This window comes from Dermacentor albipictus, chromosome 7, assembly GCF_038994185.2.
Source record: "Dermacentor albipictus isolate Rhodes 1998 colony chromosome 7, USDA_Dalb.pri_finalv2, whole genome shotgun sequence".
Lineage (NCBI taxonomy): Eukaryota > Metazoa > Arthropoda > Arachnida > Ixodida > Ixodidae > Dermacentor > Dermacentor albipictus.
In genome coordinates, this window is record NC_091827.1 from 60926211 (window position 1) to 60941977 (window position 15767).

General features: G+C 47.0%; 1 protein-coding gene across 1 annotated transcript in view; it reads left to right on the forward strand.

Moving 5' to 3' along the window:
• Positions 1 to 15767, forward strand: part of LOC135904780 (protein-cysteine N-palmitoyltransferase Rasp-like) — a 32982-nt gene that overhangs the window by 15900 nt on the left and 1315 nt on the right. Inside the window, exons 9-11 of the mRNA XM_065435762.2 lie at positions 5282 to 5317; positions 9388 to 9589; positions 12508 to 12652. Of these exons, the coding sequence (XP_065291834.2) occupies positions 5282 to 5317; positions 9388 to 9589; positions 12508 to 12652 (383 nt within the window). The remainder of the gene's footprint in view (positions 1 to 5281; positions 5318 to 9387; positions 9590 to 12507; positions 12653 to 15767) is intronic.

Genomic DNA, 15767 nt, shown 5'->3' on the forward strand with positions numbered 1-15767 from the left:
CTCCTTTCTTCCTAAGGTAACCGTGTCTGCCTTTCCTTATCTATCCTATTTCGCCTATCTCTGATGACGAGTAGCATACTAGAGAAGCTCTTCTTACTGACTTCTAGTTTTTGATTTGATAAAAAAATGAACTCCTTCTCCACCTCCTCACTAGCTTGTTATACAGGGCAGGGCACCTCTCGGTTTGCAAAGGAACAGGGTCAGACATGTGCGCGGCGAAGGAGCTAAACTCAGCGTTTTTATCCCTGCGGTAGGTAAGGTCAAGCCAATCAAGTGTGTGTCACCACCTGTGTCCGTAAGAAACGCCTTGCAAGAAAGGAAGAATTGTCCCTTGAGCTTCTTGTAGACCTCACGGAGTTTGTGGGTGCATCCGGCGCCGCTGCTATTTCCTTCACCAATTAGGAGATAAAATGCTCTGTGAAGACGCCAGAAACATCGTGTATTGAGAAAGACCAGCCGGTATGCAGAAGAACGCTTTGGGAACAGAATCTTTCAAATGCGCCACGTCAATCTTTGCCGGACTAATAATCGGGATGCGGCTCTGAAAACCCAACACGACTCTCTGCAGCGTTCGAATTGCTTCCCAAACACATCCAACATGACGCTCGATATGCGTAGCTTAGACAACGTGAAAGCGTGCCAGCAGATGCAAGCATGGCGTGTTTGCGTTGCTGAAGCGATAAAAGTTTCACCAATTTGCAATAGTAGTGCACATTGTTCTCATTATAGCACAAAACTTCGGCATACAGCGCAGGCATACAGTGGCCCTAGCAAAAAGGGACCATACTCTCCCACCCGGACACTGTCCTTTTTTTGTTCTGTTTTTTCTGGAGCCGCTGCAAGCAACCTGTTCAAGCATGAAAACGGGCGTGTTTGCTGAAGGGTCCTTTACTGTACGCCACAGAATTTTCCATGCCAAACTTCCACACGATTTTTGCCTGCTTCGTCTCGTGTTCAGGGTGGGTCCTAATGGCGCGTGACAAATTGTTTCTCCCGTTTGGCATGGGTGATGGTGGCCATGTACATTTCTTCATAATGTTCTCATCGTCACATTCTTAATCATTTACGAATTGGCTCGTTTACCCGTATGCCACGCGTCTCAGCGCCTGCATTTCGCTTGATTGACCTTTCGTCGTTTTATAACCTTTTGTCAAAGAACGATGTGCTCCAATATCAAATGCCGTTTTATTTCAACAGACGAGGCTTTCAACTTATGTTTACTCAGCCTAAGTCGCAAGGCATTTGTCAGGAATGATGTTCACGCATGCTTTCACCATGCCAGTATGTTGCGCCACATTCGGAAATCACCAATTTGTCTGGTGTTATGAATTTTAATCGCGTTAAAAAAATGCGTATGTCACCAGGAACAAGCACATTTTTCTTCAAACTTCGCAATTCAGCGCTTCGTATGACCAAGGTGCGAAAGGCTAAAGGATTATAATACAAAACGATATAAAGTTGAGCGAGTTGGTACAATAACATATTCTTGGTTTGTAGCGCGAAAGTGTCTGTCTTCGAAACTGTCTTCCTCTCACACAGATCAGAGGAAGACGGGACGAGCGCTCCTCCATGTGCTTCTCTTGTGAGAGCAATAAACGTTTTTCACCACCACCACCTTCACCCTTCTCCTATGTCGGTGTGTGTGTCACTTTGCGTTACTAACCAAGAAGATTAAATGACTCTTTATAGCTGTGCGGGAAGTCGCACCTTAAATAAAGTGCCAGAGACTATTCAATATAGTCTTATTGATTATCGGGATGCAGTTTTTAAGGATGTTCTTCAACGAATATTTTAAAAAAAGAAAGATGCTTCGAAATTATTTGCGTCGCAATCTGGTACGCCTACATATAACAAAAAAAAACTCTACTGTACAACCTCATTTTTCTTCGTTGGGTCGCACGGCTTCTGGAAGGCGAAAATCATCGGCAACCAACACTGAACCACTGCGAATAGCCAGAAGCCCCATCTCCAAGCAAGAAACAACTCAAACCGGCGGTATATAAGAGCTCTCTAGCGACGCTGCTCTTGATTGTTTCATGTTGGCCTGTCTGTTCAAACCGGGGTCAATGCAGCATCAAAGGACGTGAACGAGTCGTCGACGTGGACAAGCTGCAAGTCCAAACGAGAGCTCCCTGACTGCACTTGTGAAGGTTCAGCAAGCAGTGGCTGAATCAGCACCGATTTATCTTTCCCGGTCATTGCTTCAGGCGAGCAGTGCAAGTGCAGAAGCGAATGCGTGGCCAGACGTGCCGCAGTCGATGCGGAGCTTGGAATGTCAGCGCGAGCAACGACCGTGCACTGAGACATTCTCATCGAGCTCTTTAATCAAGGCCCAGCTGCAGCGAATGATCGACACCCTGCAGTTGGTACTCCCTGGCCTAAACACGTCGCACTGACGCTAACAACTGCGAAAATTATACAAGCTACAGTCAGTCTCTTGGCTATGCTGCAGCTACTCTACCCGTGATGATCCATATGCTGTGCATTGCGCATGATACCCTTTGCCCAGAAACAGTATACTGTGCAGCTCGCGTAATTGTCAGCATCACTAAAGAATCATGCTTCCTCTTCACGTCCTGCCTCTCTTGCACCCCTAAACCCCTTCCCCTGCGTGGGGTAGCAGGATAGAGGCAGTTCACTCAGGCTGCCTGGCCTCTCCTTGTTTTATGTTCGTTAATTTGTGTTGGATTTTGCCTGACCAATAACTTGTGTTTTGCAGCACTATAAGTAATGCGGCATTCTTCCCTGTATTTAAATTCAAAAATCGGCAGAGACACTTAAGACTGCTTACGCATGGGAATGCAAAAGCTTTATACCCTTTTCGACCTCTGAACGTTATGAACGTGCTACTCTTGTACGCTCATGACGTGGCGCCACCTCATCCCCATTGGCTGCGCCGTCAAGTGCCCAATGACGCACGCACAAGGCCACCCGTTTAGTGAGCCCCATAGCTGCGACGTGATGTGTGCGATGACGCACACACTAGGCATAACTTAGTCAGCCAGAACAGCGGAACTGCCGTGGCGTCGGGGCAGCGTGCCCGACTCCCACCCATACCGAAATGCTCCCTTTTTTTTTTCAACGCCAGTAATTTCCTTGTTGACGGGAACCTCGCTGTGAAATTTGACGTCAATCTGGCCATTCTTTGATGTGGCTTTAGTCTTTGCGCCGTCGGCCATTTTTGGTAACATCTTTTGGTGACGCCGACTACGCCAAATTTCCGTTAAATGGAGCATTTAATGATTTCGCATTAAAACTGCGGTTTTTGCCTCATTGCTTGAGCATCGAGCTGTTATGCTCGAATATCGCGATAACATTTTTTAACACCTAACTTCTTTTTATTACTACGGGAATTATTTTGCAAGAGAGCCGTCGCTAACGGTCACCAAATTCCAGGAGACTTCGCTAAAGAAAATTTGTTTTAGAAAGAACGACCACGAAATACCCTGAAAAAGCCAGATGTAGCTGTTGGCTTTGAAATGGCAAGTTTTCTTACAGGTTACGTTACGTATAGATATTTACGTTCACAAACTCCACGCAGGTGCGTAGTTAAAATTGCGCATTGGCTCTATGACCTAGGCTGCACAACCACAACAACGTGTTGTGGAGAGGGGGTTTGGGGCATATTCCACTACAGAATAACGATGTTGTACCGCGTCCGCTGTTTCCCACATTTGCTAGAACACGCATTTTTATTTGGGGGTGGGGGGGAGGGGGTAGGTCCACTCCTTATGAGCCAATTTTGTTGTATTTGATGTTTGCATCTCTGCGCAAGCAGGGCCTTTGTATTGGAGGCTCTGATTCCCAGAAATTTGCTATCCGTGGGCGTTTTGGCATAGGCAAGAGCTCTCTGCACAACCTGAGACCCAAGTCAGCGCTTTCCAGATCAGTTGCGGCTAACCAGCGCTCTATGTCATTGAGATATTCACCCGTAACAAGAACGACATCTCCTCGGTGGTATCGGAAAAAGCTTCCTTTCTACCTTGCTGTTCCAGGAATCGCAAAGAAGGTTAACCTATCCTCGGTGGTTCTAAAGCAGATTACACTGGAGCCTTTACGTTCTTCGTACGCTAACCAAACTCATGTTTACACGGATGCTTTCGTCTCGGAAAGTTCGATGTTATACCACCTCGATCGGTCTTCATCAAATTTAAAACTTCACTGGTCACAATATCTACGTGTTCCGAACTCGCCGCTATTCGCACTGTTGTGGAATACACTAAAAGAACTGCCTTCCAAATGGACAGTATTTTATTACTCTCAGGCAACCTTCCAAAGCATGCCAAGTTTACGACATGGAAATTACGTCCAACTGGTGTCCCAATCAACCACATTTGTCATTGCATTTCTGAACAAGGATATGATTTAATCTGCTGCTGGAACATTGAGTCATCGTTGGCAACCACCTCGACAATGACGCTGCCCGACATGCCCAGTCTGGAGCATCGACACGCCTTATACATTTATTAAGAGTAGACGCGGCAAGAGAGCTTTGCCATCTCGCGCGTACCATCACATTGAGTCACTGGAATACTACTCCACAGCCTCTACCCATCAATGAAATTTCAGTTACCAACTAACCGTTCACGAGGGACAATAACTCCCGTGTCGGCTGTGGGTATAAGTAGCCTTCACTAACTCTTGGAGCTATCGCATTAGAATAGCCGACTCACCTATGTGCGCCGAGTGCAGTTGTGAAGGGGCCATACCTCAACTCCTGTGTCACTGTTCGCTCTTCGGTAGACAACACCAGACTGGCCAATGTGCTTTGAATATATCGGTCATTTACAAAAATCAAAGGTTTTGGGAGCCTTGCCTCACAGCTAATGAGTTCAGAAAGCCACTGGAGCTTCTTTACACTACCGGAAGGCTGCAAACTTCAGTGTCCTAATTGATATACGCTGCACCTGGCTTAGTGCATGTGAAAGTGTGGTCAATGCTCGAGTCTTCTCTCTCCTTCACCTCCCTTCGTGTAGGGTAGGGAACTGGACAGAAGTTTAGTTAACATCCCTGCCTTTCCTTCCTTGTCCTCCTCTCTCTCTTCTCTCTCTTTCTCTCTGAAGCTAGACTTATTACTTCTGGAATGGTCAGACAAACCATAGCGTTTATTCTAGGAACATGGTATCAAAGGATAGAGCGAGGAACCTATCTGGAAGCACCACCGCCCGCGCCATGACCTTCTACCAGAAAGTTGTTGACGCGAAGACGCGTTTGCCGGTTTGATGTGTTCGGTTACATCAAAAAGGCCACCACATTTATTTTCACGCATTACTCTTTTCAGGTACTTCGACCGTGGTATGCACCTGTGGATTCGAAGGTATGAGCGCAAGTATTTAAACATTCTTCATCCGATATTTTCGTTCAAGGGCACGGCCTGCCATATCCACACGAACACTATTACAGATATGTCCCTATGGATTCCTATGACATCTGAACTAAACAATTCACCCAAATATATAAATACTCTGTGTCTTCGCTATAGGCTGTTTCAGCGTCTGATTGAACTGAAGCTAAGGTCTTGGTGACACATAAGACAGTTATCAATAAACCAGACCTCAAAGTGGGCGTCGCGAAGACAGACCAAGCAGAAGTTCCACTTCTGAGTTTCTGAAGGTAATTATCCTGAGGCAAATTCAAGGCTTATTTACTTGGCGGAAAATAGAGCTGAGTAAATGAACTTTGATTAGCAAGAATGTCACTTGATGCCTGAGTTTCAAACCAATAACTAGGCCGGAATATTGCGAAATTTTTATTGCAATATTATTTGCATGATACTGTTATGCAAGTGGCTATTGGGTGGGGATAGTGGGTGAGGGAACAAACGCGAGTTAATGACATCTTAGTTGAAATCAAGAAAAAGAAATGGGCATGGGCAGGACAATTGTGCCAACTAGGACAGCTGGCAGTTCTGTTTCTTGAGTTCCTGTGAGACATGTTTCCATTGAAGTTTGCTTCTTTGGTGTATAGAACGCAGTGGACTTTTGGTCATCCCGTCTAAAGCTATACCCATTTATATGGTCGACATCTCGTCTTAGCAACTTGCCATTATCTTTCATGATCGTAGGATCTCTTTTTCAATTATTTTTTTTACCACAGCAGGAAGCCCATGTTACGTCACCTGAAAATTTTGTATTTGCTAGTAAGTTTCATTCATTTATTTACAGGATACCTGCGTCGCCTCGAAGGCACTATCGCAGGGGGGACAGTTACAAAAAGATGTAATAAATCCTTCGCAGAAATAAGTAAAGAATGTGTAAATTAAAGTAACATCAAGGTGAGAGTATACAATAAGTGAACATTTTTAGGCGTAACAGAAAATTAAAAGAAAATTAAGATAGTAGTGCACTGCCACATACACAGAGGGGAATGAAAATTTCTACCATCAGATATTGAAACACATTCCTCCGGTAACAAATTCCAGTCTGTCACAGTTCGTGGAAAAAAGGATTTGGCAAAACAGCTGAATTATCGCTCCTTTGAGGGGTCGAGTCATGTCGAGACGGGAAATAGGAGCCACACGGGCACCTTGATGGGCGCACCCGGCTGCCTCATTGGCGAAGTCATTACTAGTAATACTAGAGCCTCCTGGCAGCGATAGAAACATTAAGTCGCGTACTTTCGCATGAGTTCGATGGTGATCATTTCTTATCCGCTGTTAGAGTTGCTCATGACTCCTGTGGCGCAGCGCTAACTGCAAACTCTGAATAGCTGCCCCCGAGTCGAAAAGTATGACCTATTTGCGTGGTCGCTTTTGTAGGACATGTTCCCCGCAGCACAGCAAGCTCTGCCGCAGTAGATGCTGGCATATGAAGCAATTTCAATTTCATTTGGATTAGCATAGCCGGAATGACAAAGGCACCTGTTGAGCTGGGTGGACGAGACTCACCCATCAGTATAGATGTCAATTCGGTCCCCGTGTGCATCCTTCAATAGCAGCATCGTTTTTTTTTAACTATTGAGCTATCGGGCACCTCAGTTATGGTGAGGTGAAAAAGCCACAAGGGAGTTGGTCTTGCTACTGACGTATGCCTGGTTAAATAAAGCCTTGATTAGTGCCTACAACTTCGGGAAATATTCCTAGAGCTCCTTGCGAGATCAAGAGGGTCAAGTGGTAATCGGGAATGTGGGAAATATGTCCAATCTGTGCCCTGAGACAATCAACAGAGGTCAATGCTGCAACTAGATTATCTCTGGCAAGCACGATTGTTGTAAATGTTGAAGCACTTCGAGGTAGTCCGAGACAAGCGTGCAGTGCCTGGCCATGTAAGCTCTACAATGAGCAAACATTCTATTTGCACGCACTAGACCGCACTGACTGTCTGTAGCGTAATAATTACAAAAATAAAGGACTTTGCAACTGTAGTATAGAGCGTACAGAGGTTCCCCGAAATTTCTGACACTATCATTTCAAGACATGCGCAATAGACAACAGTATCTTCCTGAAGTATGCGCAACGGGAGGTAGGTGAAAGACTCCTTTTATTGTGGAAACTGGGGAGTCATTTCTCACAGTTATTTGCGTAGTAGACTCATGTGAAATTTTTCTTATGTCGTCGGTTACCTCAGTCGTCTTATGCTGAGCGGTGACGTTGAGCTTAACCCCGGCCCCAGGAGTACGGCGCCTAAAACTGGTAAACCTGGTGAATCCCAAGAAGGCATTCTTGTGCTCCCGGAGATTGGCTGGAATGCTGCCAACTCAACAGAGGTCGGCTGACTGTCAGTCAAGTTGCTGCGTCGCTACAGTTTCAGTCCTTTGCAGTGCTAAATAATCCTTCACAGGCTCGGTTAAGAGCTTATCTCGCTTCTGAAAACGATAGCGGGAGTAGCTCCGAAGGGTTTAAATTGAAGTGGGTGAGCCAGTAGGACTGCTTCATTCGGTGAACTTGACCTTTGTCCGAGATATCCAAAAAACAGTCATTTCAAAACCTTGCACAACGGAATATAGACAGAGCCTCTTGGATACACTGTACTTGTCCTTTGTCTGTGGAGTACATTCTAATTATATTTCCTCTTTGTTTTGTTTTCTTTCTTCACTCTAGCGACCATGAAATGTTCACATAAGTACATGTCATTTTCAGAACACAACTGGCCCATTTCAATCAAAAAGTACATATGCATTATTAGCTTGTTACTTTAAGTGGTATTTCGCTTCCTGCAACCAAGGTAACCATCTCGTGTAGAGAGGCGCACAAGTGTTGCCATTACACAAGATTACTTCGCCTGAAACAAAGGAAACCACTGAAGCGGGCTTCTCGTCATAGGTATGTTACTGTGGCAAACAAAAAGACTTCCGCAAGCATTTATAGCGAGTGGCTAATTCACGCATAGACATTTTTATTGCGATAACAATTATGTGGACACTCCAGGAGAATTTTCACCATCGCCATGACATTCCGTATATCACATCGCGCGTTGTGGGCTGCGGATGCATGGAAAAGCATGCGAGGCTGAGCTCGCAACAACGAACGCTTGACGAGAGCCGCGTTCCCCTGTACCCAAAGCAGGTGGTAAATTGATCAAGCACATGACAAGGGAGGAGAGCACGCACCTCCTCGTCTAGATCAATACAGCAAGCTGGACGAGTTTATAGTTTGACATCTTGAGAGTCAAACAAGGCGAAACGAACGTCCGTTTCGTGATGTTTGGTATTAAAGATTTTATCGTGATCTAGCCCGTCCGTGGCTGCGCATGGCTGCCCGTGCGGCTGAGCGCACACGTGATTCGTGCACCGTATCTTGAAGATAATCAGCAGTGCGTCCAAATGTTAAGGGCGAGCCGCGATTACTAGTGGCTTCATGCGCACTGTCTTCCCGCACGCCTAGTGTTTCTGGCCGCATAACCGTAGTTCGAAGATGTGGTGAAGCAAGAGGCAGCACGAAGCACTTGTTCCCCTGTGCCAGTGCTCTTCATCACGTCAGCATTGTAACAGTGATTGCTAGCGATACACGAGTGATATCGACTGATTTTTGTCATTGTGTGTGAGTGTGCGACACCGTGTTTGTTAATTTAATTGGTAGGCGAATGTATACTGCAATTTGTACGGCTGATCAAGATGCAAAGCTTACCTCGTGTAGTTGTCCAGTACTTTGTTATTGCTATCAATGCATCGCTTTTCGGGCTAAACACGCAACTTTATTTTTACGTGCTCCGCAGGCTGCGTGCATGTTCAAAGAAAAAAAATATCATAAACGTAGAGTAAGCCTCGAAAACAAATTGTGCATCACAAGCAGCAGACATAAAAAAAACATGAAATTCGTGTAGGAAGCGAGGGAAACAAATGCGAAGGCAGTCGACCGCTTATCATATTGCTTGACTTGGCAACGGCAAGGCGTCGTTTGGTCCCCTATTCTGCTCCTTAACATCTTGCTGCTGTCTGCACCACCCGCAGGTACATCTACGAGCCCGTCTTAGGCGACACTCGCACGGCCTTCCGGATGCTGCTGGGCACGGCGGTGGCCTTCACCTTCACCTGCACCTGGCACAACCTGTACGCGGACAACGCCGTCTGGTGCGCGCTCAGCGCGCTCGGCATCGGCCTCGAAGTCGTCACCATGGAGACGAGGAAGTGGACGCCCGTCAAGAAATTCGAGGTACTGCGCGCGTACGCGGCGTTGCAATGACGCAAGGCGAGCGGTCGTAGAGCTTCTTGAAAGGTCGAAACGTGTCGATATGGCAGCGTTGGTGTTCCCGCGTGGAGCGCTCCATTCGCGCCGCAACGAAGGAACGCCGAAACCGATACGGACGAAGCACTTAACTTTCGGGAAACATTCACTATAACTGAAGTGGCTGGCGCAAGAGTGGACACGGGACACTGAAAAGGCGACATGGACGAACGCGAACTTCCAACTTGTGTTTATTGTAAAACGGTATCTATATATACTCTCGCGCACTTCATTGTAATCACTTGCAATATGCAACTAATTGCAACTGATTATGATCAAGTGCGCGAGAGTATATATGCATACCTTTTTGTAACAAATACCAGTTGGAAGTTCGCGCTCGTCCTTGTCACCTTTTCAGTGTCCCTTAACCACTCTTACGCCAGTCACTTCAGCATGGAATACCAACTAGCCTCGTCTCACACCCTGCTTCAGTTCACTAAAAAGTAATACCCACAGTTTGAAGAATAATTTATGCGTAGTTCATGCAAGCGCCTCGAACACTTAAGCGAGACCTGATCGCCCCTAAGAAACATGCAAAGGAAGCACAAATGACTCAATTGCAGGAAACCGTGATCAGGTAAAGAAATAATTTCTAAAGAAATTTAGTATTTTGAGTTCACTCAATATCACATCGACCTGTGCACATGCACCGTGGGTCATACAACACACCTTTTTCTAATGTCGATGCACGGTGTACGGAGGTATTCATGTTTCGGCCGCAATTATTGCTTCAGCAGCTTCGACTGTATTGCCTGTCGGCGAGCACCTCACTATTACAACGTACTCGCAATGCTAAAATACCGAAAAACGTGTTCAAAATGAGTAGCCGGGCACCCGTGCAGTCTTCGTGTGTTCAGCGCTCTTAAGTATACTAGAACGTTCAAACCAATTTGTCCAGCCTCCTGCCTTGGCACCTCACTGTTGCACTTACTCGCTCATACTGGGCACGCTCACCTCCGATTTCAGCGGCGTTTGTTCGGCAGCTATCAGAGTTGTCATTCAGAAAGAAACGGGTAGTATTCGTTCGAAAGTAATGGCGAGACAGCGTGGCCAGAACAAAGATTTCTCGCACACATGTAGCACGAACGGGCAACAGCGCGGTGAACTTCTTGACCAGCGGCCACCTATGCCACCGCTTGATCGGGCCTTATATTGAAAAAGGAAATTATGGTCCTTGTTTGATCCGATAAGTCTCAATGTTCTTTCTCGAATAGCTGAGACGAAAATATAGAATTCGAAGACTAATCTAGTATAACGAGGTCACATGCATCATCCTTAGCACCGCATTATAGAGCTATACAGGGAAGCAACAGTGGCGTTTGAATCGCGCAACACCTGCGCGAATGAAGGGGGACAGATGCGGCGGCGATACCGTTTAGCTGCGACAATTTGAAGATTTATTTCGAGTGCGCGTAATCCCCCCCCCCCCAAACGTTCGCCATTCACGGTGCTTCTATAATGCTGGCGTCAGCGAAGTCACCCGTGGCCCAGGTTCCGGTACGCATTGCTTGCGAAACAAGCGCTTCATCTGTACTAACAGCTCCCCAACCCCCATCACATATTTTCGAACTTTGCCGTCGATACTCTCTCCTCTGTCACCACTTTGCCTCTACGCGTTCTCTCCTCTACTGTAGTGCTCACCATGCTCGTTATTCTCCGCGCTTCTCTCTCTCTCTCTCTCTCTCTCTCTGTCTCTCTCTCTATCTATCTATCTATCTATCTCTCCCTCTCTCTCTCTCTCTCACGCATAATTTCGGCGACACATGCTATGCACAAGCCTCAGAGAGCTATGTAAAGCTAAAGAAAAGAAAGTGTGGTGGTCACCTTAGAAGTTATTAACGTTGCCAATTGCATGTTAGTCGCAAGTCAACAAGCATTCTATAACGCGCCAGTTTTTAATGCGACGGTTATTACACGGACACTCGAGGAGCGTTCGTGCCGTCGGCGCCGCATCCATCTTGCTGGGATGGTATAGATAGTGCATGCATGGCCAGTACGGAGAGAATTAGAGTCTCCAAAGATGCCGGAAACGTACATTACGTTTTAGCTGCCAAACTGACAGAGTACAAGTGACACCCCACGTCACTCTTCGCTCAATATGCTCTCTCAAAGCCAAGGAAGCGGTCTGGCGTCTACTGCTCAAACAACACGCTGTATTGCGCGCGCACAGATTATTGTTTTCGCTCAGCTGTGCACATGCCACACCGTGGTCCGGGCGTAACTCGTAGCGAGCGAAAAGCCGAGTCTCTCTAACCATTTCGCTGAACGTTGACAAACACCGACAGCAGCAGTTGCCCCGACGTGCTTCGTAATCGCCAGTGCCTCGGCCCTGCGTATTCTTGAGAACCGTTTCTAGGAGGTTCGGTGCAAACCCAACACCTTGCTGTCACGTTCAATGGTTCGTCCTTCGGCCGAAAATACCAAACCATATCAATTATAACACCAGATTGTAAGTTAATTTCGTTATAGCCATTTACGAGGTGAAGTCAGAACGCAGGCGAGAGCTTGCGTGCACAAGGAACGCGCGAACGACACAGGCTTGCGAGAGCCAGGGTGACGTGGCGTCGTGGCGATGCGCTCTCCCCTCACGAAACACTTCGCGCAATATCACCGCAGTAAGTGCATCCCTCTCGCCCTCTCTGCGCCGTCGAGTCGCGCTCGTAACCTGGCGTCGCCGCCAAAGGGAATTTACGTGCTGTTAGTTTGTTGTCCAGACGACAGACGCCGGCTGTTTCGCTCAATAGGCCATGTAATGCTCTCGTATTAAAAAGATATTGTTCTGGCACAACTTGTCTGCTCCATCATTCCTCTACATGTTAAAGTGTTTACTGCACTCTCTCTCTCAGGTCCGCTACCTGGCGTCACCTGAGCGAATGCGAGTGGCCAAGGCCTTGCTCGGATCCCCGCACTTCCTGCTCACCATGTGCGCCTGCCTCTTCCACTTGGCAGAACTGGACGTATGCCTCGTCATTTGCAGAAGGATCCTAACCGGTAAGCCTGTCGCAAAGTCCTTAGTGGTCTCTCCTCCCCTGCGGCGCATCGCTCTCACCATCCTGTCAGCGGTGGAACATGAAGTGGCTAAGGGTTTCTCCTGCTGAGCAGCAAGTCGCCGGTTCGATTGCCCGCTGCAGCGGCTGCATTCCGACGGGCGCGAAATGTGAAATACGCTCGCTCGGTTTAGGCGGGCGTTAAAGGGACACTAAAGTGAAAAATGATTTCTTCTGCATCAGTAAATTACCGTTCTACAACACCAAGAAACACCACTCTTAGAACGATAAGGCGTTTGGTAAGCCAGAAAAAGCGCAAGAACGAAATAGGGTTGCGACACCGACTTAAGTTCCCGCACCTGGGGGCTGTGATGCCTTGGATATTGATGGCATCTTCTCGGGCCTACTAATTATATATAGCGGTACAGATTGACTGCACTGTGTTCTAAGGGAACCAAATATTAAACATCGCAACTTTCGGGAGCCATTATTCAGCCAACGCAGCCCAAATGCGAAAACATACTTTGGAATCCCTGACGTCACGATGAGGTACCGGCGCTGAGGATTCGGCGCGAAATTCAAATACTGATACTCGGACCTTCATTTTCTTATCTAATAATCAAACTACCCTTTTTTTAATTACTGCCGGCAGGGTTCTCAAACAATGCTTCATTATTCTGAACTGACTTACTGTTTCACTTTAGTGTCCCTTTAATGAACGTCACGTGCTCTGAAGTGCTCCACAGTCCTCTACTGCATCGTGTTTCGTAACATGACTGTTGGTTCGAGTCATTTAGCCCTACGGATCAACCAATTAAGCAGGTCACAACAGTGTACTGCATTGGGTGAATTTACTGTGCGGGACGAACATATAGTGGCATCTAGTCCAATCATGATTGGCCAGAGGCATGCAAAAGCAAATATCGCGTCATATGTATAAACTAGTTGCACATAGATGGATGTCTTTCAGCGAATCATTGGATCCCCGAAAGCCTTTGTCTCTTTTATATCGAACTGTTCGTGGTCTCGATACGACCCCTGCACGTCACAAATTCCCTCGCTCTTTATCCTCAATCTAGAGAGATCAACGTCGCAGACTTCTACAGGAGGATTGCCGGTGAAGTAAGTTCCTCTGGAATGACGACGCCGAACCACTCAGCGTTCTTACTTGATCCAGCATGGACAGTCATATTTAAGGACGAAATAAAAGCTGCACTTTCTTTATGCCGGCGTTCCTCGGCACCAGGACCTCATCCCCTTACTCACCGGGCTCTTCAACGAGCTCTCAAAGTTTTTCTTCTGTACAAGGACTTCTGGCCAAAAGGCATCGTTGCCTAGGAGTAGAGCTCAAGGCACCTGATTCTGCTTCTAAATGCTGACAAGTCGCCTTTGAACATTGCGTTGTACCATACGATTGCGCTTGCTAGTTATGTGGAAAAAACAATGGAAATAATGGTTTTAACGTGTTTGAATGGTACCTAGAGCCCGTCGGAGTCTATTCAGACGCAATGACTCCATTCAGGCGCGGACAGTAATCCATATGCAACACTGTCAGCTTACATCCAGCACCAGAAGGCCAGTAAGCGATTCTGAGCGGCCTTGTTCCTAAATATTAACGGGGCTTACGCTACTGTCACCCACAAATCATCCTTAACGCGTTAGGAGTAGTAAGCCCTGGTGGCAGCATATATATCTTGATTTGTAGCTACATATAGGTGCGATCATACCCCGTGTTTGCCGAGGATGGCCCGACACCCAGTATTAGTTATCCGCGGAGTACGTCAGGACAGAGTACTGAGCCCATCGCTTTCCGGACTAGCCCTCATCGGACTCGTCGACAACCTACCAAGCTCCAGTCGACTATCTAGCTACGCCGCGGACATCTGTTACGGGACTTCGAATGTTGCACAACTTCAGCTTCGCGATCAACTTCAGTAGGCATCCACTTTGGCATCATGCTACCTTCTTAAGCAAGGACTTGTGACGTCATGCAAAACATGCATAATGGTGACATTCAACCGAAGGCCAATGTCTGAATACGAGATATCAGCCAATGAACAAGTGATCGCGTCCAGTAGAATTTTCAGGTTATTGGTAGTTCGTACTCTCAAGGGTCTGTCTTGGACTCATCAGCTAAACTACGTGAAGACGTGGCTGGCTGGCATTTATCATTTCTTTACGTTCTTTGGTGAAAACACCTGGAGGGTATTCATACGTTATGTTACAGCTGTACGGTACGTTGTCTCTTGAATCCGTTTGCTACAGCCTAGCGGTCATTTCGAACACCTGCAGAGCTATAACTTGCATACAATTCAGCGTATACAAGCCCAATCTCTTAAGATACGCCTTGTCATCCCGCGCAGCACGTCAACGCATAAAACTACCACTACTGTAAAGTGTAGACTACACAATCCCTTTGCACATTGCCGCTGCGACAATGAGTGAACATGTCAGGCACTTGAGCTCAGGCTTCTCCATACAACATCACCAGTCTCACCGTACAAATGCCCGGCATGGCGTTAACTGTAGCAGCCCGTGCACATTATAGCTCGTCGTTCGTTCCTTCAAGGTGATTGAGTGCTTTTGAAGTGCACTTCACAACTGCAAGTATTCATACAAGTCTGACCTACCATCGCCTGCACTAAAATTGGTTTACTCCTCTTGTACAAGAACTACTGCAACCAAACGCGATGGCTTCACTACGCCCACCGGATCTTACGGCGCTGCGGTTACCCCGACAAACAGAATAGCACTTCCATTTAAGACAGCACATGTTACATTGTATACGGCTGCAGAACTCACAGCTCTTCGCAGTGCACTTGATCGACAAAGAGAGTTCTGCTTGACGGGCCATGCTTCCGACTCAGAACCGGCTTTGCCGTCTATGCAGTTCATCCTCCCACGCGGATTTACGGACAGCTGACGTACAAATTCGCCAAACTTCACTACCGTATGAAGTCAAAGGGACCCAAAGTTTATTTCCAACTTGGGATTAGTGGAACTAATTTAACACACAAGGCTGCTCGAGCGACACATCAAAGAGACCACATGAGTCCCATTTCAGTCTGCAGAACAGACGCTGCAAGGACGCTTCGCCACCTGGAACGCACACTTTCATT